The sequence below is a fragment of the Rhinolophus sinicus genome, chromosome 9, assembly GCF_057876585.1.
Source record: "Rhinolophus sinicus isolate RSI-liver-muscle chromosome 9, RSI-T2T, whole genome shotgun sequence".
Classification (NCBI taxonomy): domain Eukaryota; kingdom Metazoa; phylum Chordata; class Mammalia; order Chiroptera; family Rhinolophidae; genus Rhinolophus; species Rhinolophus sinicus.
This window is the reverse complement of record NC_142509.1, coordinates 17,052,984-17,080,433: the sequence shown is the minus strand read 5'-3', so window position 1 is coordinate 17,080,433 and position 27,450 is coordinate 17,052,984. Positions and strand designations below refer to the sequence as shown.

The 27,450-nt window shown below is 43.6% G+C and overlaps 1 protein-coding gene across 5 annotated transcripts in view; it reads right to left on the bottom strand.

Moving 5' to 3' along the window:
* The window catches only part of CLTCL1 (clathrin heavy chain like 1), an 87,806-nt gene that overhangs the window by 25,903 nt on the left and 34,453 nt on the right, over positions 1–27,450 (bottom strand). For all 5 annotated transcript variants that reach the window (XM_019710155.3, XM_019710157.3, XM_019710156.3 and 2 more), the window contains exons 5-19: positions 25,522–25,635; positions 23,094–23,267; positions 22,185–22,382; positions 19,363–19,563; positions 19,104–19,256; positions 18,379–18,501; positions 16,207–16,344; positions 14,262–14,426; positions 13,526–13,706; positions 12,605–12,768; positions 11,343–11,468; positions 10,587–10,729; positions 9,998–10,232; positions 8,014–8,136; positions 5,465–5,610 (exon numbers count right to left, since the gene is read on the bottom strand). In XM_019710155.3, the coding sequence (XP_019565714.3) occupies positions 5,465–5,610; positions 8,014–8,136; positions 9,998–10,232; positions 10,587–10,729; positions 11,343–11,468; positions 12,605–12,768; positions 13,526–13,706; positions 14,262–14,426; positions 16,207–16,344; positions 18,379–18,501; positions 19,104–19,256; positions 19,363–19,563; positions 22,185–22,382; positions 23,094–23,267; positions 25,522–25,635 (2,384 nt within the window). The remainder of the gene's footprint in view (positions 1–5,464; positions 5,611–8,013; positions 8,137–9,997; positions 10,233–10,586; positions 10,730–11,342; positions 11,469–12,604; positions 12,769–13,525; positions 13,707–14,261; positions 14,427–16,206; positions 16,345–18,378; positions 18,502–19,103; positions 19,257–19,362; positions 19,564–22,184; positions 22,383–23,093; positions 23,268–25,521; positions 25,636–27,450) is intronic.

Here is a 27,450-nt window from a genome sequence, read left to right as displayed (position 1 = left end):
TCTTAAATAGTTAAACATACATATATCCTATGAATCAGTTGGGTATGTTCAAACAAAAATCTGGACACAAATGTTTACAGCAGCTGTATTCATAATCACCCAAACTGAAAATAACCCAAATGTCCTTCCATGAGCGAATGAACAAACTGTGGTACATTCATACAATGGAACACTATTCAGCAATAAAAAAAGAACGAACTATTGACACACACAACAACTTGGATGAATCTCAAAGGCATCATGCTGAGTGAAAGAAGCCAGCCTCAAAAGATTACTATGTGATTGCCTTTACGTGACATTCTTGAAAAGGCAAAACCAGAGCGATGGTGACTAGATGGGTGGTTGCCAGGGGTGCAGGGATGGGGGGATGTGACTATAAAAGATAGCTGGCACAGGGGAATTTCATAGGCTGAGGGAACTGTGCTCTATCCTGATAGTGGTGGGTGTATGATCTGGACATATGTTAAAATTCCTAGCAGTGTACATCCTCCCCCAAAAGGTTAATTTTACTGTATAATATTAAAAAGAAGAAAGAAAATACATTAAAAAGTTAGGCCCTCAGATTCATCTATGCTGTTGTATAGTATTCCTTTCCACTGCATGATGGTACCACAGCCTATTTACTGATGGTAGCTGGACTGCGCTCAGATCTTTGCTATTGGAAACCATGCTGCTTTGAGCATTCTTGCACATGTCTCCTGACACATACAAGCCGTGTTTCTTTAGGGTTCATAACCAAGAGTGGAAACTGCATCTTTGGGCACATACCACCTTCCAAGTGTAATGGGCATTCCCAGCAGGGCAGGTAAGAGGCCCAGTTGCTCGACATTTTCATCAATGCTGACAGGGGAGCTAGATCCCTGCTGCTCTGTAGGAGGAAGGGGAGGGTGCACAGCAGCCACACTGTTTCCTTGAGGGCTGAGGAGGCTGAATTCCTGCTTTAGATCCACTGGCTGCCTCTCCTCTTGCTGAAGGACTGCTCAAGTGCTTTGCTGAGCTTTCTCTCAGGTTGTTTCAGTTTTTCTTTCATTGTGGTCTCCGTGCTAGTTTTTGTTGGTTATATAAATTGCAAATGTCATTGCCCCATTTGTAGCTTTTCTCACCTTATGATAAAGTTCTTAAGTTTAACATAATCCTATTTATCCGCTTTTCACAAAAGTTTTATTTTTTCTTATGACTGGCTTAAGAGTTCATTAAGCCATAAATATACTCTTCTGAAGATAAACTCTAAAAATATTATAGTTTTGCCTCTTACACTCACATCTTTACATAGTATGGGATAGGTGTCCAATTTCAAATTTTTCCCATATGGATAACCATTTGTCCTAACATTACTCATTGAAAAATCTATTGTTTCCATTTATATAGCTAGCTGTCATAAATACATGTTTTACATATGTGTGTGTATTTTAGGGCTCTTTATTATAAACGGTCCATTTCTCTATTTCTTCCCCAAACCATCAAGTCTTAATTTAGTTTTACAATAATTCTAGATTGGAATAAGTACCTTGCCATCTCAACACCCATTCTCACTTCTTGGGTAATTTATTATTTGTATTAGGAGCATCTTGACTATTCTTGGTCTTTTATCCTTTTGATTTAAAATTTCCTTGTCAAGTTCCATAAGAAAACAAATAGGGATTTTTATTGGTATTGTATTGAATTTGAGTGATGTGAGTAAAACCAATGTCTTTCAGTGTGATCTTCTGATCATTCATGAATTTATATCCAACTGTTTACCATGGCTGAGTGAGTAGGAATGTAGAAGTTCACGCTTTTATTTATCTGTCTTCCGGTTTGCTTTTTCTTTAACAATCATGTGTACTTATTGAATATATGTAAATTCATTCCAGCAAGCTTACAATGCACATTAACTGTCAACAGTTATACTTACTGTTTTATATACTTAAAATTATGTCTACTGTTATCATTTTTATATATTTTTTTAATATACTTATTAGGTTTTTAAAATCTAATTGTTCTATTAATTACTTGAAGAAGTATGTTAAAGTCTCCCAATACAGTGAATTTGCCTATGTCTCCTTGCAATTTTGTCAATTTTTGCTTTATTTATTTTGAGGCGATATTAATAGGTGTATACAAATTCAGAATTATCTTCCTGGTGAACTGAACCTTTTATCATTATATACCGGCCCTCTTTTCTTCAATAATGATTTTACCTTAATGTCTAATTTGTGATACTAATATATACCATATAAAAATATATAAAATATATCAATATAATACAAGTGTTTTTAGGTTTGGTATTTGTGTAATATTTTTTCATTCTTTTAAGTTCTTATTATTCTTATGTTTTAGATGTGTTTTATAAACAGCATACTCTTGGTTTTGTTTCTCTACCATCTGAATATCTTTGTCTTTTAACTGGAATATATGATCCATTTACATTTAATGTAATTATTGCTATATTTAGATTTACTTCTACCATCTTATTTTATACTTGCCATTTGTTCCTACCTTTTTTTATGTATCTTTCTTGGCCTTCTTTTGGGTTGGTAATTCTCTCATTCCATCTTTATCCTCTACTAGTTTAGACATTTTATAGTCTGTTCTTTTAGTGGTTCCACTTGAAATTTTAACACAAATACTTAATCTATCAAAGACTAATATTAATCATTATCTTTACCTTCTTCCTAAACAAAAAAAGGACCTTACAATACTACTACCTCCCAACTTTCACTCAGCCATTAATAATTTTAGTTCTTTGTCTTTCTAACACAAGATATTTTTTGTTTTATATAGCTGTTACTTTTTTGTTCTTTACTCCTTGTTGTCCCCACATGGAATTGCTTTCCTTCTACCTAAAATAAGCCTGTTCAAGTTCCCTTTAGTGAAGGCCTGTTATTGACAAACTCCCTCATTTAATCTGTATGAAAGCATCTTTATTTCATCTTATTCTTAATTTTACAATATATATATAATCCCAACCTGACAGTTACTTATTATGAGCATTCTAAAGTACTTATACCATCCCATTATCCTTTGGCTTCAACTGAAGCTGTTAGAAATCTGCTGTCAATCTAATTCATATTCCTTTGTAGGTAAGCTTTCTTCTCTCTGGCTGGCTGCTTAAAAATTTTGTTTGATGTTCTGCAGTTTTGCTATAATGTGTGCAAAGGTATTTTTTAAAAAATTAATCCTCCTTGGGATTTGTTGGGCTTCCTGAATTTGACAACTAGAATTTAATCACTTCTGTGAAAATCTCTATCATTCTTCCTCCAAACAGTGTTTCTTATTCTCCACTCTCTCTGAGGCTCTGATTACATCGCCCCTTCAACCTGTACATCTCTTAAATCTTTTTACATTTCCACCTGTCTTGGTTATGTTTCTGCAATTTTTTCACATCTGTTTTTTAATTCACTTATTCACTAATGCTGCTAAACCTATTTGGGGTTTATTTCAATTGTGTGTGTGTGTGTATGTGTGTAATATATATTTATCAAAGTTAATTTGGTACTTTAAAAATCAGCTTGACTTTTTTTTTTTGGTATTTACATTATATGTAATTTTATATTCTGTGCCTGATAATTCCAATACCTCTGATAATTCTAGTTTCTCTAGGCAGGTCTGACTAGACTTTTACTGCTAGCTCTTACTAGTAATAGTGTTTTGTTTCCTTACACATTTTGTTAATATTTTTACTAGAAACTTATTATTTCTTGGAATGCAATCTGTCAGAATTATTTGAATTCTTGCTAGAAGGTAGGTTCTTCTCAACAGGATGTGTGTTTGTCTCTGACAGAGGTCTGAAGGTAATACTTGATGGCAATAACTTTAAAATTAAATTACTCACTTGAGGATTTTTTAATGCTATGCCAGTTCACATGAATTTGTGCTAAAACTCATAAGAAGGTCAGCTTGTCAGGGCCAATTTTGTCATCATAATCTAGCACCTGGTTCAAAAAAGTGCTTTTTAAGTTCGTTTTGGCTGCTCTCTCAGCAGAGGGCTACAAAGTACTGTCATATTCTTAGTTTATCCTTGCACTGAGGAGGGGTTTCTTTTAAACTTCACACCTGTCGTAGGCCCTTAGGTCTTGTCTTCTGCCCTCTGTGTCTTGTAGGGTGTTAGAAACACAGCCTGGGTTCAACAGGGTTTGGCATAAGTCAGATTGTGTCCTTGCTACTTCTCTGTTGTTGTTTTTCTTTTTTAATCTCAGACTTCTTTATTTACTCACTAGCTCACTGATTCATTTTAAAAGATCATTTGTAGTCATTGTGAGTGGCCAGCAGTCGGCGAGATCTGCCGTGAGTGGCCGACTGATGACCAGTGACCCGACTGCCTCAGCCGGGGGGAGCGCAAGGCTCATAACACCAGCATGGGCCAGGGAGCTGTGTCCTACACAACTAGACTGAGAAACAACGGCTTGAACCTGAGTGCGGCCGGGGGTTGGGGTAGGGGTGGGGGGGGAGTTGGAAGATGGGGGAAAATTAAAGATCACTTGTATATTTCATCCTACATTTTAAGATTTTCTAGTGATAGGATCTGAACTTGAAGGTTCCCCCACACGTCTGAGAAGCAACAGTGTCCAAGGAGGCAGCGCACAAAGCCAGAACCACCTTTAAGTGTCTCTGTGGGAAGTACTAACAAGCTAATATCTATCAAAGGAGTTAGCCAGATAGAATATCCTAGCCACTTCAGGTAACTTAACTCTGGCATCCCATCATCAGAGTTTATGATTCCATGAAAATGTAATTTCACATTCCATCATTTACCATATAGCATTTCCAAGTTTCAAAACAAAAAAAATTTACACACACTCCTTAACACAATACCACAGACCTCAAAAGACTTTCTGGCCTACAAAATAAATCTTATAATTAAATCTTTAGAGCAGGATTTACAATGTGAATACACTATAATCTGTTTGACACAGATTCTTCGACAATGAATTTTAAAGTGGTGATAAATAGTAGGTGAGACCACATTAAAGCATGCTCTGTAACCTCCAAGATGGCTGTCTATGCTGTTGCTTTTGCCCAGACTGTTCTTCCTACCCCAGATCATATTCATCATGCTTCTACATTACACCTCCAACAAGTCTTCCCTGATACATGCCCAGGTTTAGTTCTCTTGCCATTTGTTTCCAAGCTTTGTTCACCATGATTTCAATAGTTTAACATACTTGGGACAAGTTTGGCCTTAATAAATGTTAGCTCCCTCTCCTGAGCGTTGTGGTTAAAGAAGACCAGTGTGGGCCAGAGAAGTAAGAGGAAGGAAAAAGTAGAATTTAAGCTGGGCTATAAGAGACAAGTAGGACGTAAATAAGTGAGATATAGAAGGCAGTAAGAAGACTGGCCATGTGTCCGGGGAGCAGCTGATGGTGAGGTTGGGGGGATGAGGTGAGACAAGATTGCAACGGAAAGTGAGTGTCTGGCAGATGTTTGAATCTGACCAAGTCAGCAGCTGCCTCCCACCCCCACCCCATCCCCACCATCCCCTCACCTGTGCTCACTGAAGACAGAGTTATCCAGAACAATCTTCTCCAGCAGCTCAATCAGTTCATTTGGCAGGTCAGCTGTCATGAAGGCCTTGACAGTGACTGAGACCTCTTCAGGATCCTGTGTTTCTGACAATGCTGTTTGTACCACCTGGTTTTAAAAAGCATTTGAAAGAACTTGGTTAGATAAAGTTAATTCAAGTCTGTATCATTGAAACTAAAAATAAAGGAAGGGCTCTTCCAAGACAGCCTGGACTAGACATGGAAAAAAATGGGAGATTCCTCAAGGCAGAAAGGGAAGGGCATCTAAAGAGGTCAATTGCAGGGATTTCCCTGTTTGCTCTATATTGACAACAATTTTTTCTCTCACATCAAAAGGGCTACAGACTCTTATTTCTGCCGCAATGAGCACACTGTAAATTTACTCCAAAGCCAATAACACAGCACACTAAACAGGTAGTTGAAATGCATACATGCTTTCATCTTTTTTTTTTTTAAGGCACGGTTCATAGCAAATATGGCCTCCGTTTCTCTAATGAAGACACCACAGGGGCCTCTGGCAGCCCCCCTGCTAGCTGCTGTGGCCCAGCCCACTTCCAGGGACCCAGTTGAGTGCACTCAAACTCTGGAGCCCTCCGAACAATGCTCTGAGGGAAAGACCAACAAAAGACTAGCCACACTGCTCTTCATCCAGTTATGACGTGGTATCTCAGCTACAGGGAAACTTATAAATTGGGCATAAAGACATTTTTCCAGAGTACACTTCCCAAATAACAGTAGGCTAAACCAGCACTGCTCTCTTTGCACCTTGTACGAGGGGCCTTTGGTGACTTCAGACTCTTTCATCTTTGCCAAGTTCCTGGTGCTTATCAAAGGGTGGCAATAGCAGTGCCTTAATAAGAAAGAACAGCCAGTCTGAGGAGGACTGATATAGGTGATACGCACCTTTGGCCATGAACTTCCACCTTGCAATCCTGAGGGGCTTCAATGGAACCGAATCAATGTCAGCCCAGTCCACCTTGTAAGTGGCAACTGTGTACTGGGTACCATACGATACCTCTGAGTTGTTCAAAACAATCCCAACAGGCATGCAGAGGAGTTTGAGAAAAGAGGCTACCACGGTAGATAAGTAACCAAAAAGGGCATACTTGAGGGAAGGGAGAACTGGCACAGCACACCAAGTCCATCCACAGTAGGAGATGAGTAAGCGTTATGACATCTATCTAATTGTCAGTTCTTGAAAACCTTAGAGCACTTTAAATACACACTGGTTGTTTTAAGGGCAAAAATAAACTTCCACCATCTATTTGAGTTGACACAGGATGCCCAACATAAGGTTACCTCAGGAAACTGGTTCCTCTAAGTAAATTTTCCATAATGAGTTTCTAGTCCAGACCTAAAGCAGTCTGCCAAGGCCATCAGGCACTCCCTCTAATCAGAGGGGCACTGCAGGAGGTGGCTATGAATATTCAGACACAGCAGACATAATGACAGGAGCAGTGGCTCCACACAGACACAGGGAGACCAGGAGGCACCTGCTGGCTTTAGTTAAGCACAGTGTTAAATCTGCTCTTCTCAGTGATAATGAGATGTGATTTACAAAACATACCAGGAGGCTGGACCACACCTGGAGAAATGTCTGTTGTCTGTGAACTTGGACTAATCCCTAGTGAAATTTGAAAGACTCTGTCCCAGGCCCTGGTTTGGATGAAAGGTATTAAATCCTTAGGTAAGTCTGAGAGATGAATATATGATAAAGACTCAAAATAACATGGGATCCTATACATCTAAACATCTCAAAATAAAGATGACGATGAAAAAATAATGGTACAGGCATGAGGAAGAGTGGAGAAAACAGGAAGGTGAAACACAACCCTCGAGTTGAAACAAATGCCCCCAGCGGGGTGGCAATGCACACAAAGGAGGCGGGTGCTGAAGCCCACTTGCCGGACCAGGGTCTTGTTCCCACACTGGTCTCAGCCCACTCCTAAGCTGTGTGTCCAGCAGCCTAGGGCATGGTGCAGAGGATGACGAAGGCACCATCTGTTACTGTCTGAAAGGCTGCAGGAAGCCTGCTGAGTGGCCAAGGCTGTACCTAGGAAGGACCCCTGGTCCTAGCACTGTGCCCCAGCTCCAAGGAGGCACTGGATAGTCACAACAGGGCATGGGGTTCTCGACAAAGGGAAGTCCAGCCAAGATAACCTTGAGAGCCACTTAACTTCTGTCAGTGGGGACTGAGCTGGAAGAAAAATTAGGGTTCCAGCATGTAGCATGCCGTCAGATATTCCTCTTACTGGGGCTGAACATCCTGGCTTTAGCTATCAGGGCCAACTCTGTGCCCTCAACCAATAAATAACTCCAAGTGCGCTCGCCCTTGAGCGTCAAAACCATTTTTAGGCAAAGTGCTTCTGGAGGGGGAAGAGTAGTGAAGGGTCACAAGATCATCTGTTCAGGCATCTGAAGAGGTTCTTGACGTAATCATTAAACCCGTCACTGGAGCTGAGTAGAGGGCAAAATGCAGGTGTGTGCCAGTGCGCACGTTCCTGTGCCTCACCTGGTCAATCAGCTGTCTCCTGGACGGGTTGGTCTCTTCAAGGACATGAGCCCAGAGCTCTGGGTCCTTCCTGTGCACCAGGTAGCGAGCCTCGCTTTTGAACAGAGAATTCTCATCGCAAACCTGAAATGAGCAACTTGTGTAATACAAGCAGCCAACCAACGGAAGCTAGTTGGGGGACCCACCCCTGTCAGTTCCCTCTATCCCTGACACTTGTCTGGTGTGAGCCAGAGCCCAAGTGAGACACAGTGCTTTGAGTGGGACGAGCAGTACCCCAAAGCGTTGACAATGTACTCCTCACAGCACCAAATGACCTCAAAATGCCCATTTTTCAGTTTGCAGCAACTTACAGTGGATGTGCCGCAGCTCCTTTCCACATCAACTTAACTGTCACTTTAAAGCAGCACTGCCCCCAGAACTTTCTGAGACGATGAAATGTTCTACATCTGTGCTGTCTGATACGCCCACCACTAGCCACAGGAGGCTACTGAGCATTCGAAATACAGTGTATGAAGGAGGAACTAAGTTTTTAATTTTAATTTAAATGTAAATTCTCACATGTAGCTAGCTCTAAACCATCTCTAAAGTGTCATTAGAATAGCCTAGAACTGGTATAAAAATAGCATATATGCTGCAACATTTCAAGGCCTATAAACTTTAAAATATGCTTTCACTGAACTTGAGATCCTTTTCTGAATGCTATAATACATCTCCAAAAAACCAACTGTCCACGAAGAACATTCCAATTTGTGAGGCACTTGCTAAGGCCTGGTGGGAATCAGATCTGTTGAGTCTGATGCCAGGCACGAGGCTAAGTGATGCGTGTGTGTCTGCGAATGCAGGCGGCTCACATGTGCGTTGCAGGAGCAGGCTGTCCTGGCACCAAGCACACCGCACCCTGCCCTGAAATCTCATCACAGCTCTCCTCTGACAGAGCAGGCCTTCCTTAGTGAGTGTGTCTTGCCTATCTGAACTCTGTCTTACTAAGAGGTCTAACTTATATTACCTCGTAGGACAGATGAATACAAACATCTCCAAGACGTCCCTGAACTGTGCTTTAATAAAAAGGTGGTCAATTCAGCCAAAAGTGGCTTATGGTATCAAACTAACTCAAGTCCCAGCTTCACAGAAACTGGCTTCCCAGAGACTGTTGGGCGAAGGGCTGTTCCCCTGGCCTGTCACGTCCATGCTCAGGGCCCAAAGCTAGAGAAGGATGAGACACTGATGACTTGCTCTTGATCTCCAGCTCTGCACACTTCACACCCTTATAGATTCCTTCCCCAGGTGCTGAGTTTCCACCACATTGTCAAATACTCTGAGGTGCTGGAGGCAAACAGACCAACTGCCTACAAGGAGCTTACAATCAAACATCAGGTGCCACCTACATGAATTTCTGGAGTTTTAGGTCACATGACTAAGGGTCAACAGCTCAATCTAAGAAAGTAATTAAGTACATGTAGATCTAAGCCAGGGCAGAGGTAGGCAGGAGGTCTGGAGGAATGTTTCAAAAAAAGCCAGCAAGAGCTCCATAGTTAAGAAGAGATAGCAGAGGGCACATATGGGGGGTTGTCCTAAGAAGGGAGTCAGGAAGTGGAAGGGCATGTGAGACCGAGGCACTCAGCGAGGAGAGGAAAGAGGGAGGCAGTCAGGCTGGTGCATGTTGTGTGGTGGTCCTCAAAGGAGCTCCCAGGTCAGGCTAAGGGGTTCAGTTTTGCCCTCAGGACACGAGGTTACACAGAGAGCAGTAAGCGGAGGGCTGACAGGTCAGATTCAGGGCTGGCCAGGCCTCGCCAGGCCTACAGGTACAATACATACAAACAGAGTATGAACAGGTCGGAAACAAAGTATCAGAATTACAAGGAAACCAAGTCTGCAGACCCATTGTTCAGAGGAAGCCCTCATCAGCCCTCCCAGGAAACACATCTGAAGCTCTGCCCCAGGAGGCCAGAACAACACCTGGCAGCTAAGCGGATCTGATGCCCACCTTGATGAGTTCAAGGTCACACTGCCCCCGCTCATAGGCTACACAGGCCAGATGCGGGTCCCGCTTCTCACAGTAGCGGCCCACCACACGGCTGTCGTAGTAGGCGTTCTCCCTCAAGAAGCGCTCAGCGCTGTTGCTGCTGTCGATGTAGATCTTGGCTAGTGCGTTGTGAGTGGCAGGCTCCTTACAGCCTTCGTGACTCCGGGATTCGAGCCAGGGAAGCAGCAGCTTTAGCCTTTAAAAGAAGGAGAGCACTGTGGAAGTCTCGAAGCTGATGTCCAAAACCCCCAGGGCTGTCCTTGGACCGCGAAGGTTGCTTCTGGAAACAAAAAAACTCTCCTACCATTAACTTCAGGTCACTCTAGGGACCAGGAGAGACTTGAGTTCCAAATTGATTACAATTGTTAAGTTCTCCCTAAGGTCTTCAGTACCAAGAGCAAATAACTCACTACTAGATCTAAGATTTGTCACCTGAAAGACCAGCCATGGAGACAGTCAGTCCTGGGGCTACAAAGGGATCTTTCAGAATCAGAGAATTAACAACAGACACTAGGCCCCAGGGGCAAGAGAAGATACCAAGCTACCTTACCTGTTTCTTTTTTCTACTTCAGCCACCAGCTCATCAGTAGAGAACTGTCCTCTCACCACCATGATTAAGTTTTTAATTACTTCCTCAGAACAATCCACGTCGAGCAGCCCTCCAACCACAGCTGGGATCCGACTAGGGTTGACCTAGAATGGTCAAGGTAGCAACTTCAGTGCTGCAGACAGAGGTCATTGCTACACGCCACCCAAGACTTGGACAGGATGGGCAAAAACCTGAAAGGGCTCTTATGAGGCACTAAATTGTGTCCCCCCGCAAATTCAAGTTGAAGCTCTAACCCCCACTGTGACTCTATTTGAAGATAGGGCCTCAAAGGAGATAATTCAAGTTAAACAAGGGCATGAGGATGGGGCCCTAATCCAACAGGACTGGTGTCCTTATGAGAAGAGGAAGAGACCCCACGGGCATGGGCACGGGCACAGAGGAGGCCAGGCGAGGATCCAGTGAGGAGGTACCGTCCGCGAGAGGCCTCAGGAGAAACCAACCCAAGGTGGGGGATGGCAGTTTGAACCTGGACTTCCAGCCTCCAGAACTGTGAGAAATAAATGTCTGTTGTTTAAGCTGCCCGACTGTGGTATCCTGCCATGGATGCCCAAGCTAAGACCCCACCCTTCAAACTGATGGTCTCAGACATGTTCAGGGGTCAGAGGCAGCCTCTCGGGTGTAGACTATTACCACGGACCGAGGCACAAAGGCAGCCAGCTGTCAACCGGGAGCCAGCAGCGACGGTCCCAGCAGTACCTTCTGAACATAAATCTCGATGTACTTCTGCAGGTTGTTGCGGTACAAGTACAGAACAAGGTCGTGGACAAAGTCAAACCGGTCACACACGATGATGAGGGGAAGCTGGTCTGTGAGCTTGGCCTCCTGTGTGTTGGAAAGCACAGAAGCCAGGCAGTGAGGGCCTCGGCTCAGGGATGGCACTGCTGCCGAAAAGCCCACAGGAGACTCAGGACAAGACTTTATCCTGGATATGCTGTCGTGTTAACGTATTTGCCTTTGAGAATGTAGTGTTTGCTTTGGGAAACAAGTGGGGAAAGGTGGTACTGTATGTTTACAGAACAAAAGAACTCTGCTAAATTTGGCAACCACGTTCCAAACTGGTCCAAAACCAACATCTTTTAGGTTAAGAAAAGCAGCTCGTTTATGCATGAATCTGACCCAGACCAGGCAGCAGAGTGTGGGCTGCTCTCAAGAACACCTGCCAGTAAGTGCTGCCCTTCCCGACAAGCACCTGTACCCCATGCAACATCATCTATTGGTACAGGGGTGGCCCCCCACACGCTTGCTTTCCATGGCCTGGAGTCCACCACAGTCGTCTCCCTTGTTTGGCCATAGCTAGGGGACATTTCTCCGGTTCTCTGTACCCTTGCAGTTTGGGGTGTGGCCACGTGACCAACTTGCCTCTAACGCAATGTGAATTGAAGTGTCACGTGCCACTTCCAGTCTCACTCATAGAAACCACCTGGGCCAGTTCCTCTGTACTCTTTCCTTCTTGCAGTGGACCCAGAAGGCAATATTCAGGGTGACGAGCTGAAGATGGCAAAGCAGCCATCAGCCTAGTCCTTGAAAGATGGTGGAAAGAAAGCCATCCTCCTGACCTCTAGACCCATAGAGGACTGCACAGGAGAAAGAAATAAGCTTGCTGTTATGCCACTAGCAGTGAGTGGTTTGTTTGTTTCTGTTTTTAGCCCTCAGTGGTTTGTTTCTGCAGCCTTGCCTGGCGTAATCAACAGGGACACAGTTGGGGTGTTGCTGAAACACAATGCAGCAATAAACTAATTTCCTCTACTCATATATCAGATAATTAAGAGTACAGTCTCAAGCATCTCTGCACAAAGGGGTCATAAAATAACAAGTAGACTCTTTCTAGAACTTTAGACTATAAAGTAGAGCTCTACCACTGGGGACCCAGGGAACACTGGCAAGAACCCAGCTTTCCAACTCGGACAGTTGGGCCACTGGTTTGCTCAAGGAGGGAGAGGCTGCCTGGACACACTCACCTTCAGGAAGTTCTTCACCCTCTCCGGGTTGTAGCAGTTACTCTCTCGGCATATCCTCTCCACCTCCTTGATCTGACCTGTCTTACAGGCAGCCTGAATGTATTTCAAGTGCACATCTGGATCTTGGCTGAAATTCACAACTGAGCCCAGGAAGTAGAAGAGGCCTACGAAGAGAGACAGTTCCATTTTGTGCCCTCCAGCACTAAGGTGATGGTTTCCACTAATGCTATCCTACAGCCTGTCCCAGCCCAGTGTCCCCCAACTGCTGCTGCGGCCTTTCCTGTGATGGCATCTTCTGACGAGAAGGCCAGATCAATTGAGGGCAGGTTTTGCCTTCACTCCTCCAATGTCCCAGGTTCACTAGGCCCATGGCAGTGGTTTGATGACGCACTGGACAAATGCCCAATCTCTGTCCTGGGCAGGCCAGACGGCCCTGTCCTGTCCCCAACAGACCCTCACCTGGGAAAGCCATGCCCCCACTAGCACACCCTCTCAGTGTGATGCCCACAAGTGGACAAAGGAAGCCAATAAGGGCAGGCCTGGCAGCCCAGCAACCACACGCACTGGAGCCTCCATAGGGCTCTCACTCAAGGGCAGCCTCATCCTCTCAGGGCCGTGGACTCCAGGGTTTCAGGTGAACTCTGTGGTTGATTGTGCAACAATGAGACGCTCGGATCCACAGAGGGTCCGGGGACACAGGGGGATTCTAAGTCTCCCCACACCAATACCAACCGATTTTTCCTTTTGCAAACACCAGAAAGGCTGGAGAACACACACGATACAGCGGGAATCTTCTGCCACTGACCAATACCCCAGGCAGTGAGTGCTGCTTCCTGCCTGGCTTTTCAGGAAGACTGTTAGGTTGGGCAGGCAGAGAGTGACAGAAGCAGGAGGTGTGGTCAGCCAGAGGCTACACGTTACCTTCATAACTCTTGAAGGATTCAAAGAGTTCCACCAGGGACTGTGTGCCCAGCTGCTCATGGTACTTAGAGGCCACCTGCACACACAGCTGCAGGTTTTGTCTGATGTTGGCAGACAGCAGTGCATGCAGACACGCCATAGAATCCTCCACTGACAGGGATCCAAAGAAGCTGACAAGCCACTGGGAAGCAAGGAAGAGTTTGTCCACAACTTTGCACCATCTTAGATGCTGCCAACACTGGCAAAATAACTGGATTAATTTTTCCCTCTGAGTCTCAAAAATATAAGAAAAGCAACCATCCCTCAGGGTAAAAGGGGGAGCTGGGAGTAATATTGGGGTAAGAAACTGACCTCAACTGTGACAGTTCAATGAGCTGTCACAAACCCTGTGATGCTCCACAGTTGATGCTAAATCTATTCTATGAACTGAAATGCAAAGGCTATTTAGCTTTCGCTAACAGTTTCAGACAAACCTGCTAGGGCTGTCAGTAAGGTTCTCTATTAGACTAAGTCAAAGCAAACAACAGAAAGAAAGGTGATATAGGCCCAGCCATGTGGCTGAGCAAGTGGGGGGTCTGTGTGTGGGATGAATGAGAACTGCTCATGGCAGTGATGAGGCTCCACATAGGGAAGACACATTCCCACAACTGGCAACATTGGAAATTTGGGAACATGCGACCCTATTGTCTAGGTGGATGCCACCAACCAGGGGAGTGCCTGCAGGGGCACAACATACCTCGGGATTGAGGAGGTGAGTGTGGACCACAGTCCTCTTGATGTCGTAGAGGTCGGTGTAATGCTCTAGTGCTCGCTGTAGGAGGCCCGCCTTTTCACAGAGCTGGGCAATGTGGGCCTGATCATAATGAGTAAACATCTGATTTCCAAGGATGGCATCTGCAACCTGTGAAACAGTGAGTTCAGTAAGAGAGCCTGAGACAGAGTAATAACTTTTTAAGAGCAGCTGCTCAACCATGACCCCCAGGGCACAGCTCTGGAACCGGTGCTTCCCCATGTCTGGGCTCCTGCCCACATCACGGCTTCCAGAGCAGCAGCAGCTACTTTCAGTCCCAAGCAGAGCTCTGGCCATCCTTCCAAGTCACTGAGGCTTTTTGCACAAGGCTCTGTCTTCCCAGGGTGCAGTCAGGTGTGAGCGAAAGGCTGAGGCTCTGCCCTAAAGTGCTATCAGTCCAGGCTGTCACTCTGGCTTTTCAGCCCTCACATTCATCGAGGTTTCTATGGTAGGGTCAATATGAGGACTCGAGCCTGCCAAGGCCTCCTTCTTTAATCAGTTCAATCCTCTGACTCTTAACAGTCAGAATCAGACCTGAAAGTACACATCCTATTCATGTCGACTAGACTTCTCGGTTAAAGGCAGAATCAGGAGTCGGGGATTCCATTTGAAAAACAACAAACACTCCTAGAGAGAATTCTGATGAGACTTAACATTGTGTTTAAATAATGGGCTGAGAATGGGTGAGTCAACACAACAACCTTGCTGACTTGCTGAGTGGTCTGACCCCTGATACCTAACTAGTAGCTAGTCTTGATGAGGTGCATGTCTCCTGGTGCCTTCACACTCCTTCCCATTTCTTCCAGGATATGCAACACCAATCAAGTACAGTAGCTCCCCCACCCCATCTGCAGTTTCTCTTTCTGTGGTTTCATACTGCAGTTACCTGTGGTCAACCACAGTCCAAAAGTGTTAAATGAAAGATTCCAGAAATAAACAATTCATAACTTTTAAATTGGGTGCTGTTCTGGTTAGTGTGATGAAATCTTGTGCCATCCTGCTCAGTCCCTTCTGGAGAAACTGGAAACCTCAGACACTACTAGTGGAAATGTAAAATGGTACAGGCTGCTTGGAATACATATTGTGGCATCTCAACAAGTTATAGAAATACCATAATGATCCAGCAATTCCACTTCTGGGTGTATGTTCCAAAGAATTGAAAACAGGAATTCAAACTGACACTTGTACACCAATGGTCATACAAGCACTACTCAAAATAGCCAAAATGTGGAAATAACTCAAGTCCATCAACAGATGAATGAACAAAATGTGGCATAAACATACAATGGAGTATTATTCAGCCATAAAAAGGAATGAGATTCTGATACATACTATAGCATGAACCTTGAAAATAATATGCTAAGAGAAAAAAGCCAGACATAAAAGCACAAATATTTTATGATTCCACTTATATTAAGTGTCTAGAACAGGCAAATTCATAGAGACAGAAAGTTGATTATAAGTTACCAAGGGCGGGGGAGGGGATGGGGAGTGATTGCTTAGTGGGTGCAGAGTTTTTTTGTTTGGGATGATAAAAAGTTCTGGAAGTACAGAGTGGTGATGGTTGCACAATATTGTGAATGTACTTAATGCCACTGAATCACACACTTAAAAATGGTTAAAATGGTAAAATGTGTTATGTATAATTTTACCACAATTGAAGGAAAAAAAAAGGAATAGAAATGATGTCCCAATTATAACTGTTTCTATGAAAGTCTTGCACCACGGATTCTGTAAACCCCTGGCAGGAAAGTTCTGGAGAATGTCCACTGAGGCAAAGATAAACTTCTGGTGCAGGCACAACCCAGCCCAAAGCCACTGCTTTTAAAGCTGTAAGTCCCACACAAACACTTGCTCTGTCCCTTGGTTTCAGCCTAAAAATGTCACTTGCCTGGGGTGCATGAATCAGGTTCATTTCCAACAGGCGAGTCTGGAGGTGCCCTTCAGCTGGGCGATTATTCTTCAAGGCATCCAACAAGAAGGAGGTACACTGCTGAATTAAACTGTTTTCCATGAAAACATCTACAATCTGAAACAGATCACAAGCCACATTTTTACGCAAAGGAAATTGTTTTATTTTCCTGTTGAAATAGTTCCTGAAATTGAATCTCATCTAGAAACCGAACAGTTAGTACCTTATTTGCATTTTCTTACATCATCAAAAGTCATGTAACTCATGGCCATTATTTGTTAGTAGGTAATTCTGTAAAATTACCTCACCTATATCACCAACAGGGCATTTTACTTGAGTAGATTAAAGGAAGTACTTTTATAACATTTGAATGTCCAAATCCTCTGAAGTGACTCAAGCAATTTTAACAATCTATTACTTAATTAAACCCTAGAGGCCATCATTATCTGGTGTCTAGTCATTGTATTATTCAGGCACAACTGGGAAAACACAAACATTGACTTAGACATTAATCATTAAGGTTAAATAGATGTTAATGTAAAAAAGTAATAAGCCTTAATAAGAGATGAAATAAAGGTAATGAATTTACTAGTTGTGTAACTGTTTCCATACTTAAAGTGCATGAGGAATGTTTATATTAAAAATACTTTAGAGGGGCCGGCCCGGTGGCTCAGGCGGTTAGAGCTCCATGCTCCTAACTCCGAAGGCTGACGGTTCGATTCCCACGTGGAACAGTGGGCTCTCAACCACAAGGTTGCCAGTTCAATTCCTTGACTCCCACAAGGGATGGTGGGCAGCGCCCCCTGCAACTAAGATTGAACATGGCACCTTGAGCTGAGCTGCTGCTGAGCTCCCGGATGGCTCAGTTGGTTGGAGCGCATCCTCTCAACCACAAGGTTGCCAGTTCGATTCCTCGACTCCCACAAGGGATGGTGGGCTCTGCCCCCTGCAACTAAGATTGAACACGGCACCTTGAGCTGAGCTGCCTCCCGGATGGCTCAGTTGTTGGTTGGAGCATGGGCTCTCAACCACAAGGTTGCCAGTTCAATTCCTCGACTCCCACAAGGGATGGTGGGCAGCGCCCCCTGCAACTAAAATTGAACATGGCACCTTGAGCTGAGCTGCCACTGAGCTCCCAGATGGCTCAGTTGGTTGGAGCGTGTCCTCTCAACCACAAGGTTGCCGGTTTCGACTCCTGCAAGGGATGGTGGGCTGTGCCCCCTGCAACTAGCAACGGCAACTGGACCTGGAGCTGAGCTGCGCCCTCCACAACTAAGATTGAAAGTACAACAACTTGAAGCTGAACGGCACCCTCCACAACTAAGATTGAAAGGACAACAACTTGACTTGGAAAAAAGTCCTGGAAGTACACACTGTTCCCCAATAAAGTCCTATTCCTTTTCCCCAATAAAATCTTAAAAAAAAAAAAAAAAAGAAATATAGCACAGATGTAAACTGGAGCCTCTTTCCCCATTGAGATCTATGTAAATTTGGCTCAAACCCTTCAATCATGATCTTTGAAATATCTGCAAATTCCAAAATGTATAAACGTAATATAACTGTACTTACTATTTCTATACAGGTTGTTGGTTTTCTTGCCTAGCTTCAGGCTTTGTTACATTCCTCTGTATTACCCAGAGCCCCTTGCGCACAGTTTACCAGTGAGTTATCATGTGTTTACATCTAAATACTAAGTACATTACATTAAAGTAATAGCTTCATGTTCACCTAACACCAGGCTAGTCTAAGACACCCACAAGGTGAAGTCTACAGACTCGAGGGCATTCATCGTGACGAGAGTTCGGGCGCTTTGTCAGAAAGGGATAATGAGGAGGTGAGTGGGGGTGGGGCTACCATCCTAAAATGACATCCTTACACCCAACCATTAATCACCACACAAAGAAACAAGACCCTCACAACTTGACACACAAATCCTCTAAAATACTTCAAAACAAAGGTATACAAGGATTCCAATAATAAAAGACTAGAACACAAGATTCCCCTAGTACATCAGATTTTTTTTAACTGGAAGATTAATACAGTTAATACAAAGAAAACAACTGAGACACTGATAACAGGAAAACAAATGAAAGGGAATCTAGTTGATGGCTATATGAGCCACAAAAAGCTGTCCCAGACACCCACGCTCACCTGGTCAATGCTGGCCAACGGCTCCTCGTCCTGCACTAGCATTTGAGAAAACTGCAGGCCCTGGTCTGGACTGATCCTCATTACACTCCTCAGCAAAAAGATCCAGTCTGGGGCATAGCCAACCTAGAAGTAAGGGAACACCCATCAGGAAAAGAAACAAACCCTTCAGTGTTTAAGAAAAAAAAAAGAAAAGGTTTCCCTTTGTTCCGAACCTGAGTTTACAAAGAAATGAGCGATATTAGCATGTGTATGTGCCGGCCCTCTGCCAAACACAACATTCAATTCAATATGCTGACCGATGTACACAGAGGCACAATCAACTGTACCAACAGCCTGGACGACAAAGAAGTCACCCCAACCAGTGTGCAAGCTCTGACTGAAACCCAGCACAGTGACCAGTGAGGCCTGGAGGCCCATCAAAACCAGCAAATTAACATACAGAGGGTGCTGAGGGGGAATGGAGAAGGGAGAAAAAAACAAGATAAAATTACAGGAACGTCCCTGATTGGAAAAGAGATGGAAGGACTATAAATATAACACGAAAAAATAAAAAACTGAAGAGAATAAAATATGACCATTATCAATGAATGAGAAATACCAACAGCAACACTGACAACTCTCTCATACCAGAGCACTTACACAGAAGGGTATTTTATAAGCTTCAGAATCACCAAGCACCCAACCACAAATTATCTGTGAAATGCTAATGGATAAACATGCATTACCTTTTGGGCATAGAGCACAATTTTCTGGAACTGGCCTGTTTCTGCAAAACACTGGATAACTTTGCTTGGCACATTTGCCCGAAGGTACACACTCAGAGCAAGTGTAGGGTCAGCAGTTTTGACCAAATCTCCAAGTTCTTCTGAACACTCCAGCTGTGGTGTGCCAAAAGGACAAGACAAGATTAGGACCACAGGAACAGTGAGCCTGTGACCTAGTTCCAAATTGTGCTGGGGGTTGTGATTTCACAGGTGTTTGTACCTTATCTTCTTTCAGCCACTTTTCTAAGAGGTGCTTGCGCCCTTGCTGAAGAACTGGATGGCAAAGTTCTAAGGACTCAAGTTTATTGAGCTGACCCTGATCAAGCAGGATTCCAAAGTACTGGAGCAAAGGAGAAGCCTGCCCAGGCTGGGCGGGAATACTCTGGAACTTCCGAACGGTGTCGCTGGTACGCAGGATTCCCTAACGATAAATGGAAATGCAGGTTGTTGTGTTGTAATCACAAGTCATCACTTCACTTAACTTGCTAGTATAAAAAAGAAATCTGCCAATGGAAATTCTATACTGAATTGTCAGCCACATAAAGTCTTCTACCAAGGCAATGGCTTCTGCCTTCAGCAATAACCACAAGCACAGTGGTTCTTGGTCCCACAGGTCATTTCTACTTAGGGTCTTCCTTCTTCCTAGTTTGTTGCAGTGAGAAGTAGGTTTCTGAATCCGTCCTGCAATAATGAAGTTCTACCATATCATTACTTTCTTATCTAAAATACTCAAAGTCTCAGATGAAGGCTAGAAATGGTTTATTCATAAGCATCACTTGAAAGACAGGAAAAAGCCTTTCTAGGAGAAGCAACTTGAAAACCTTTATCTACCCAGGAGCAGATCCAGTCCCAGGAAAATTCGTCCTATTGAAATAAATCAAAGAAAATGCCCTAAGCAGTAGTATTGTTTGTTGTTATACTCTAGAAAAGTGAAGAAAGTCCAGAGTAGGAATATGACTAAATAAAATAGGGTACAACCACTTGATGTATTACACATTTGCTAAGTTAAGAAGTTGGGTAATGGGAGGGGGGTTGGGGGTATGGATGAAAAAGGTGAAGGGATTAAGAAATACAAATTAGTTGTTAAAAAGTAGTTATGGGGGGCGGATGGGTGGCTCAGTTGTTTACAGCGTGAGCTCTGGGCAATGGGGCTGCTGGTTCGATTCCCACATGGGCCACTGAGCTGCACCCTCCGCAACTAGAATGAAGTCAATGAGCTGCCGCTCAGCTCCCAGGCCGCCAGATGGTTCAGTTGGTTGGAGCGTGTCCTCTCAACCACAAGGTTGCTGGTTGGACTCCTCGACTCCCTCAAGGGATGGTGGGCTCCACCCCCTGCAACTAAGATTGAACATGGCACCTTGAGCTGAGCTGCCGCTGAGCTCCTGGATGGCTCAACCACAAGATTGCCGGTTCAACCAAAAAAAAAAAAAAAAAAAAAAAGTAATTATGGTGATATAGAGCATAGCATAAGGAACATAGTAAATAGTATTGTAATAGCTATGTATGGTATCAGAGGGGCACTAGATTTGCTGGGGTGATAGATGGGAGGAGGTTGGGGGGCAGGGTGAAAAAGGTGAAGGGATTAGGAAGTACAAATTAGTTGTTAAAAAGTAGTTATGGGGGTTGGCCGGATGGCTCAGCTGGCTCAGTTGGTTAGAGCACGAGCTCTGGGTTGCTGGTTTGATTCCCACATGGGCCAGTGAGCTGTGCTCTCCGCAACTAGATTGAAGACAAGCTGCCGCTGAGCTTCCAGAGAGGCGGCCAGATGGCTCAGTTGGTTAGAGCACGAGCTCTCAACAACAAGGTTGCCGGTTCAATTTCCACATGGGATGGGGGACTGTGCCCCCTGCAGCTAAAGATTGAAAGTGGTGACTGGACTTAGAGCTGAACTGCACCCTCCACAACTAGACTGAAGGACAATGACCTGGAGCTGATAGGCCCTGGAGAGACACACTGTTCCCCAATATTTCCCAATAAAATTAAAAAAAATTTGCTCTGGGGATATAGAGCATAGCATAAGGAATATAGTCAATAATATTGTAATAACTATGCATGGTATCAGAGGGGTACTAGATTTGTTGGGGTGATAAATGGGAGGGAGTTGGGGGGCAGGGTGAAAAAGGTGAAGGGATTAGGAAGTATAAATTGGTAGTTACAAAACAGTCATGGGGATGTAAAGTAAAGCTTAGAGAATATAGCCAATGATACGGTAATAACTCTGTATAGTGCCAGCTGAGTACTAGAATAGTCAGGGGGATCACTTCTTCGATTACACAAATGTCTAACCACTATGCTATACACCTGAAGTTAATATAAACTAATATTGAATGTCAATTGTAATTGAAAAGTTTAAAAAGGGGGGGAAAAGGCGAAGGGGAATAAGTAGTCCAAATTTCCAGGTATAAAACAAATAAATTGGGGAGGCTGGTTAACTCAGTTGGTTAGAGCGCGGTGCTCTTAACAACAAGGTTGCCAGTTCGATCCCCGCATTGGCCACTGTGAGCTGCGCCCTCCACAACTAGATTGAAAGAACTACTTGACTTGGAACTGATGGGTTCTGGAAAAACACACTTAAAAAAAAAATAAATAAATAATAATTAAAAAAAAACCACAAGTCATGGGGGTGTAATATGTAGCATAGGGAATATAGCCAATAATATTGCGATAGCATAGTGTGGTGTCAGATTGTTGCTGGATTTATCATGGTGATCACTTCTTTAGGTATATATATATGTTGAATAACTTCGGGGTACACCTGACACTAATATAATACTGTATGTTAGCTATATTTTTAATAATAAAATAATAAAATAAAAAGTTGGGTGAGACATGTATGCACATAGACAAGAACTGGAAGAGAATGAAAGGGAGTATGTCATTGCAGCAAGACTGCTTTTTGTTTGTTCCATTATTGTTATGCCTCTGGTACAAAAATGTAAAGCTAAAAACCAGTAACAGAACACTTAGGTACTCCAACATCAGCAGTGGAATGCTTTCATGATTTCATCCACTCAGAACAGTGCACAGTGTTCGTATCATTACCTTCGGTGCAGACACCGCTACTTTCGCGGCTTCAGCATAGCTCCCCTGTGCAAACAGCGTGTTGAATTTTCTCACAAATAACTCCTCTGCCCCAGCCAGGTTACTACGAATGGCCAAACGCAGACCAAGTTCTGGATTCTGAAGCACGTTGGTTACATAATTCACAATGTTATCTTCCTCAACACAAACTGACAGCACCTATAAGGACCCAACAAGTGAGACTGGTTCAGTCTAGAAAAGTGTTCCATATACACGCACTGTGACATTCTGCTCACAGACACTGAATATCAGCAAAGTTCTAAGGCTCCTGTTGAGTTGCCTATCATGTTGTCCCTAATCGTGACAGGACACACGGGACAAATGCCTAATGGTAACACAGCAGTACTGCTACAGCATGGGACTCTACATAGTTGTTTAAAAGATTATGAAAGTATCAAGCGAGAAAAATATCAAGATGTATGGACATTGACCAGTGATGCGTTCAGGATACTAACTATACCAAAATAACCCACTTGGGTGGAACTGACAATGTTTCTTCTCAAACTTTAAAGTACTGATTTTCTTGTTTTAACTGTTTAACTTTAGTTGAGAAAGGTAACTGAGGTAGCACAGCATCTGCTTTTTCAATCCTCTCCAGTCAATGTGTACATGGCCTGAAGATGTCAGTGGTGTGTATTAGAACTGCTGCTCCACCCGTAGAAGCTTCATTCAGGAAGGGAGCTGCTCTCTTCTCAGACTCGATCCTGTGTCAGGAATCGTGCTGTCTGAGAGGCGAGGTGATGACAGGAAGAAGGGAGACACAGGTGTAAGTGTAACAATACTGACTGTCTTCCTGACCAAGGAGGAAAAGTTAAGCTCCAGTCCCCAGTGAATGGGGAAGGTGGGAGATAAAACTTCAGAGTTACATACCTGTCCCTTCTTGTTGACACCAATAATTCCAGAGGTAGGTTCGTATGGAGCAGTTACAAAGATTGTGTCAGCACTAATACGGTTCATGTAAATGCACACGCCAGACTCTAGGTCATACATATGAAGATAGCCATACTTTGTGATCAAATAAATAACACCATGTTTAGCTCCAATCTACAAGAAGATAGAGAAGAGGTGGAAAATTAAGGAGAAGCCAAATAGGACAAAAGAGCTCACAAATGATGAGTAATGAGTTCCTGACACATGGAGCCCAAGGTGAGTCCTGTCTCATTGAGAACCAGTTTTAAAGCCAATACTTTGCCCAGCCATTCTCAGTAAAGGTCCAATAAATCAGGTTACTCCATATACCTTTCAGGTAGAGCTACCTTTCCCCACTTTCTCACCAAATCTCTTTAAGCAAGCTGTGAGTTTATAAAATTAGGGGAAAGCTCTGGGTAAAGACCTTGAACATTGTGTTTATATTCCAGCCTGCCCTCCATCACCACTTATTAACCAGACCTTTGCCAAGTGCCATGAACTCACAGAAAAATATGTAACACACAGGAAATCCTGATGGGGTGGGAGAAAGACAGATAGATGACTTTGCCCAATTAGATTATTATAAAACTTATAGTAATTAAAAATGTGTGGTACTACGAAATAAAATGTGGCATTAGCATAGGAAGAGACAGCGACAAATGGAACTTAACTGAGAACCCTGAAATAGAATCAAGCATATATGTAAGAACTTAATATGAATGAGTACGTACTTCGTATCAGTGGGAAAGAGACCTTAACCAGTATACAATATTGATATAACCAGCTGGCTCTCTGGGGCTGGGGCATGAGGGCAACAACCTGGATCCCTATCTTATTCTTTAGATCAAAGTAAATCCCAGATGGGTCAAAGAGTTTTAAATAAAAAATAAAATTAAGTAATAGAATAAAATATGGGTGAATATGTTGATCATTTTGGGGTACAGAATTCTTTTCAAAACATGATACCAAACCCACATGAAAATACAAAACTTCCACAAGGTGGAACACGCCACAAATAAACTTTTGTTACGACTGGGAAAAAATATTTGAAACACATCAGGCACTTGGTATTCTAAAACTCCAAAGAACTCGTACAAATAAGACCCTGACAGGAAAAATGCTCAAATCAGGAACAGGCACTCAATAAGATGCATATGAGTGACTGGTAAACCCATTTTATTTGACAGTAATCACAGGAAGGACGTGAACACCATCGGACACCGTCCAGCTATCGGGCGGTTTCAGCAGAAGTGCAAGTGGACAGAATGTCATGAGGGTCAGTAACATGCACATGCCCTGGATCCTGACCCAGCGGTTTCATTTCTAGGAGTTTATCCTCGGACTTTTGGATTAACACATAGAGATGTATGGACAACAATGTTCCTAGAAGTGTGTACTGTAACCATAAATACCCATCAACAGGGGATTGTCTAAATGAATTATGGCACATCTACAGAATAGATGATGCAGATATTAAAATACATACGTGCATTTTATTAGCATAGAATGGCCTACAACAAAGCAAGAGAAGGTTGTAAAGTGCAACACCAGTACAAAGCCATTTCACATGAGTCTATTTGTATGTATTTGCATGCATGTAAAGATACTTCCAAAGAGGTGGTCACAATTACCAGCAGTGGTAGGATTTCCATTGATATTTAATTCTGCTGTTACATGTATTGATATTATTGGAGATTTATCAACAACATATATTTTTGTGAGACAAAAAAAAAGCCAATTTCACTTGGGAAAAAAATGTACCTTCTTTGATCATGTAACTATTTCTAGAAATCTAGCTTCAAGAAATTATCATAAGTATTTGAGAGCAGAAAAAAAGGAAATAGCTCAAACATCCCAGTTATGGTACATCCCTAAAAATAATTGTTTACTTCCCACAATATTCACAAAGAATGAATAACTTATGGAAACGACTACAATATACTGACGGAGCAAAGGAGTACAAAGGATAAATTACATAATCGTACATATATAGTGTGATTCCCATTTTGCTCAGAAAAGGTTTACATCTAAATTTTTTTATATAACAAGTAGTAAGATCTTTGATATACTTTATAGCCAATTGGTTCAGCCACAGAGAATTGTTTTATATATTTTTGTACTACAGTGAACACCTAATCTTTTATAATAAAAAGAAGGCCTGGAGTTCTGGTATGTGAGTTGGAGAAAGTCCTGTTTGTAGAAAAGCGTGCTCCTCATCAGAGTGTTAAGGCAACAAGGAGCTAGAAGACAAGCCTCAACATCATCTTCTCCATGTTCTAATAGATCTACTCTGGCAACTTCTGAGGCATAAGAGGCCGCGATCTGCTGTTCCCCTCCACCTGAGATCGGTGATTCATTCTGTCTCACTTAGAGAACAGCATGTGCATACCTGCATAGCTACTGGAAAATCGGTCTGAGCCTCTGGAGGGAAAAACACATCCACAGCTTTCTTTCCAAAAGGTTGGTTTCCTGCTGCAGGCTGTCCGACTTCGATTATGTGCAACTAGAGAAGAGACTGTATGTTAATCCAAGTAAACACTCTTGCGGGCAGACTGATGCTGAGCCCGGCAGTGAGCAGAGCCTTAGGTCGATGCTCAGTAAGACTAATAAACTGACATTCAAACAAAACAAGACGACCTGGTGGGGGGTGCTTATGTTATTCACCAACCTGCTCCCACAACCAAGTACAATAAAAGAACCAAAGCCAGGAGGCCTGAGAAACACTTCGTTGCAGCATGTTGGCTAAGTCATTCCTCCCCTCTCTGGGCCTCAGTGCCAACACTCAAGAGACAACGGGCTCCAACTAGGATCTGCTGTCCCTGCTAGCTCCGCATCTCGGCTCTCCTGGACACAGCTCAGGCTAACACAAATCAGTTAGTAGACAAGATCTCATAACTGCATGCCAAACTCATAAGATAGTTGATCGCGGCAAGGGCCTGAGTTTTTCAAGGTTATGCTGGGAATGTAAGAATTTTTGGAGAATCTGGAGAAGGTGAGTGAACAAGGGGGCCCATTCCTGCTTTTATCAGAACAGCTTCGAATTCCTTTTATCTAATGAAAAGGTACCAAAGCTAAAGCAAGTCTGGAAAAAAATGATGCGTAGAAGTGATCAGAGACACAAAAACAACAAGGGCCGGTGGGGAGGCTCAGCAGAAGAAAGGATGTGTGTTCACTTAGAGGACAGTCTGGCTCTGGCTTGGCAGAGAGAAGGGGGGAAATATTAGGTTGGTGCAAAAGTAATTGCGGTTTAAGAGGTTAAAAATAATTGCAAAAACTGCAATTACTTTTGCACCAACCTAATACCAAAAAGGCTTGAGGTGAGCAGAGGACAAACACTGCGAGATTGGCTGAAAGGAGAAGACTGATGCAGCCAATGGGCAGGGGCTCCGGCAGGTTAAATAGGGGAGAATGAAACTCCTTGAATAGGGACACTTTAAGATAAATGGTAGTTCGGGAAGACTCTTTAAGGGGTGGCGTGGATCTGAGGACCTAATTAATGGCTATTCCCTAACCCAAACATAGATGATAAGGGCCTAGTTTACCACAGATGTGAGACTTGCTAACGGCTGGACAGTGGCAACAAGGACAGAATAGAGCTTGAGGCCATGGCTTCTGCTTGGGAGTTGGGAAGGACAGTGGCACTGCCAAAAGAGGCAGGGGACTGAGAAGGGAAGCCAGGCTTCTTTGGGAGGTAGTGGGAGAAGGGCATGACTAGGGACAAGTGGCACCCACCTGTGAAACAGTTAACAACAAGGAACTGGTGTCCAGGCACAACTCAGATCCACACACGGAGACCACAAAGCCATTCCCCTAAGTAAACCTGGGCTGAATTAGCATGTGCAAGGCGCACAGGCCCAGAAAACCACTAAAGGGACTCCATATCTTCCACTATGGTAGGGGAAGTGACATTCAACCACAAAATACGAGGTGGCTCTTGGGACAGCTGCTGTGGGGGTCTGTGTGTGTGGAAGGGCCTGTCATGGCAGACTGCCTCTGGCTGAAGCTCCACCACAAGGGGAGAGCCCACCTGTCAGCCGAGTCTAGGAGGAAGTGAGCATGCCTGCCTTCTGAGCCCTTCTCTTCTCGGGGCTGCCATCCATCTGCAGAGGGCATTTCTGGTGCGCTCTCTTCATAGGGAGCTTGGCAGGGTAAGTCTGTTCCTACAGGGGAGCCTATGGCTGCTCAGCTGTCTGTGAGGAGGTGAAAAGCCTCTCAGCCTCTGAGGTGATATGGTAGCAAGCTCTTTGTACACACTGACGTTTTTACCTGACTCCTGTTTTCCTACTGGTTCTCCACTGAGGAGGGCATGAAAAATGTT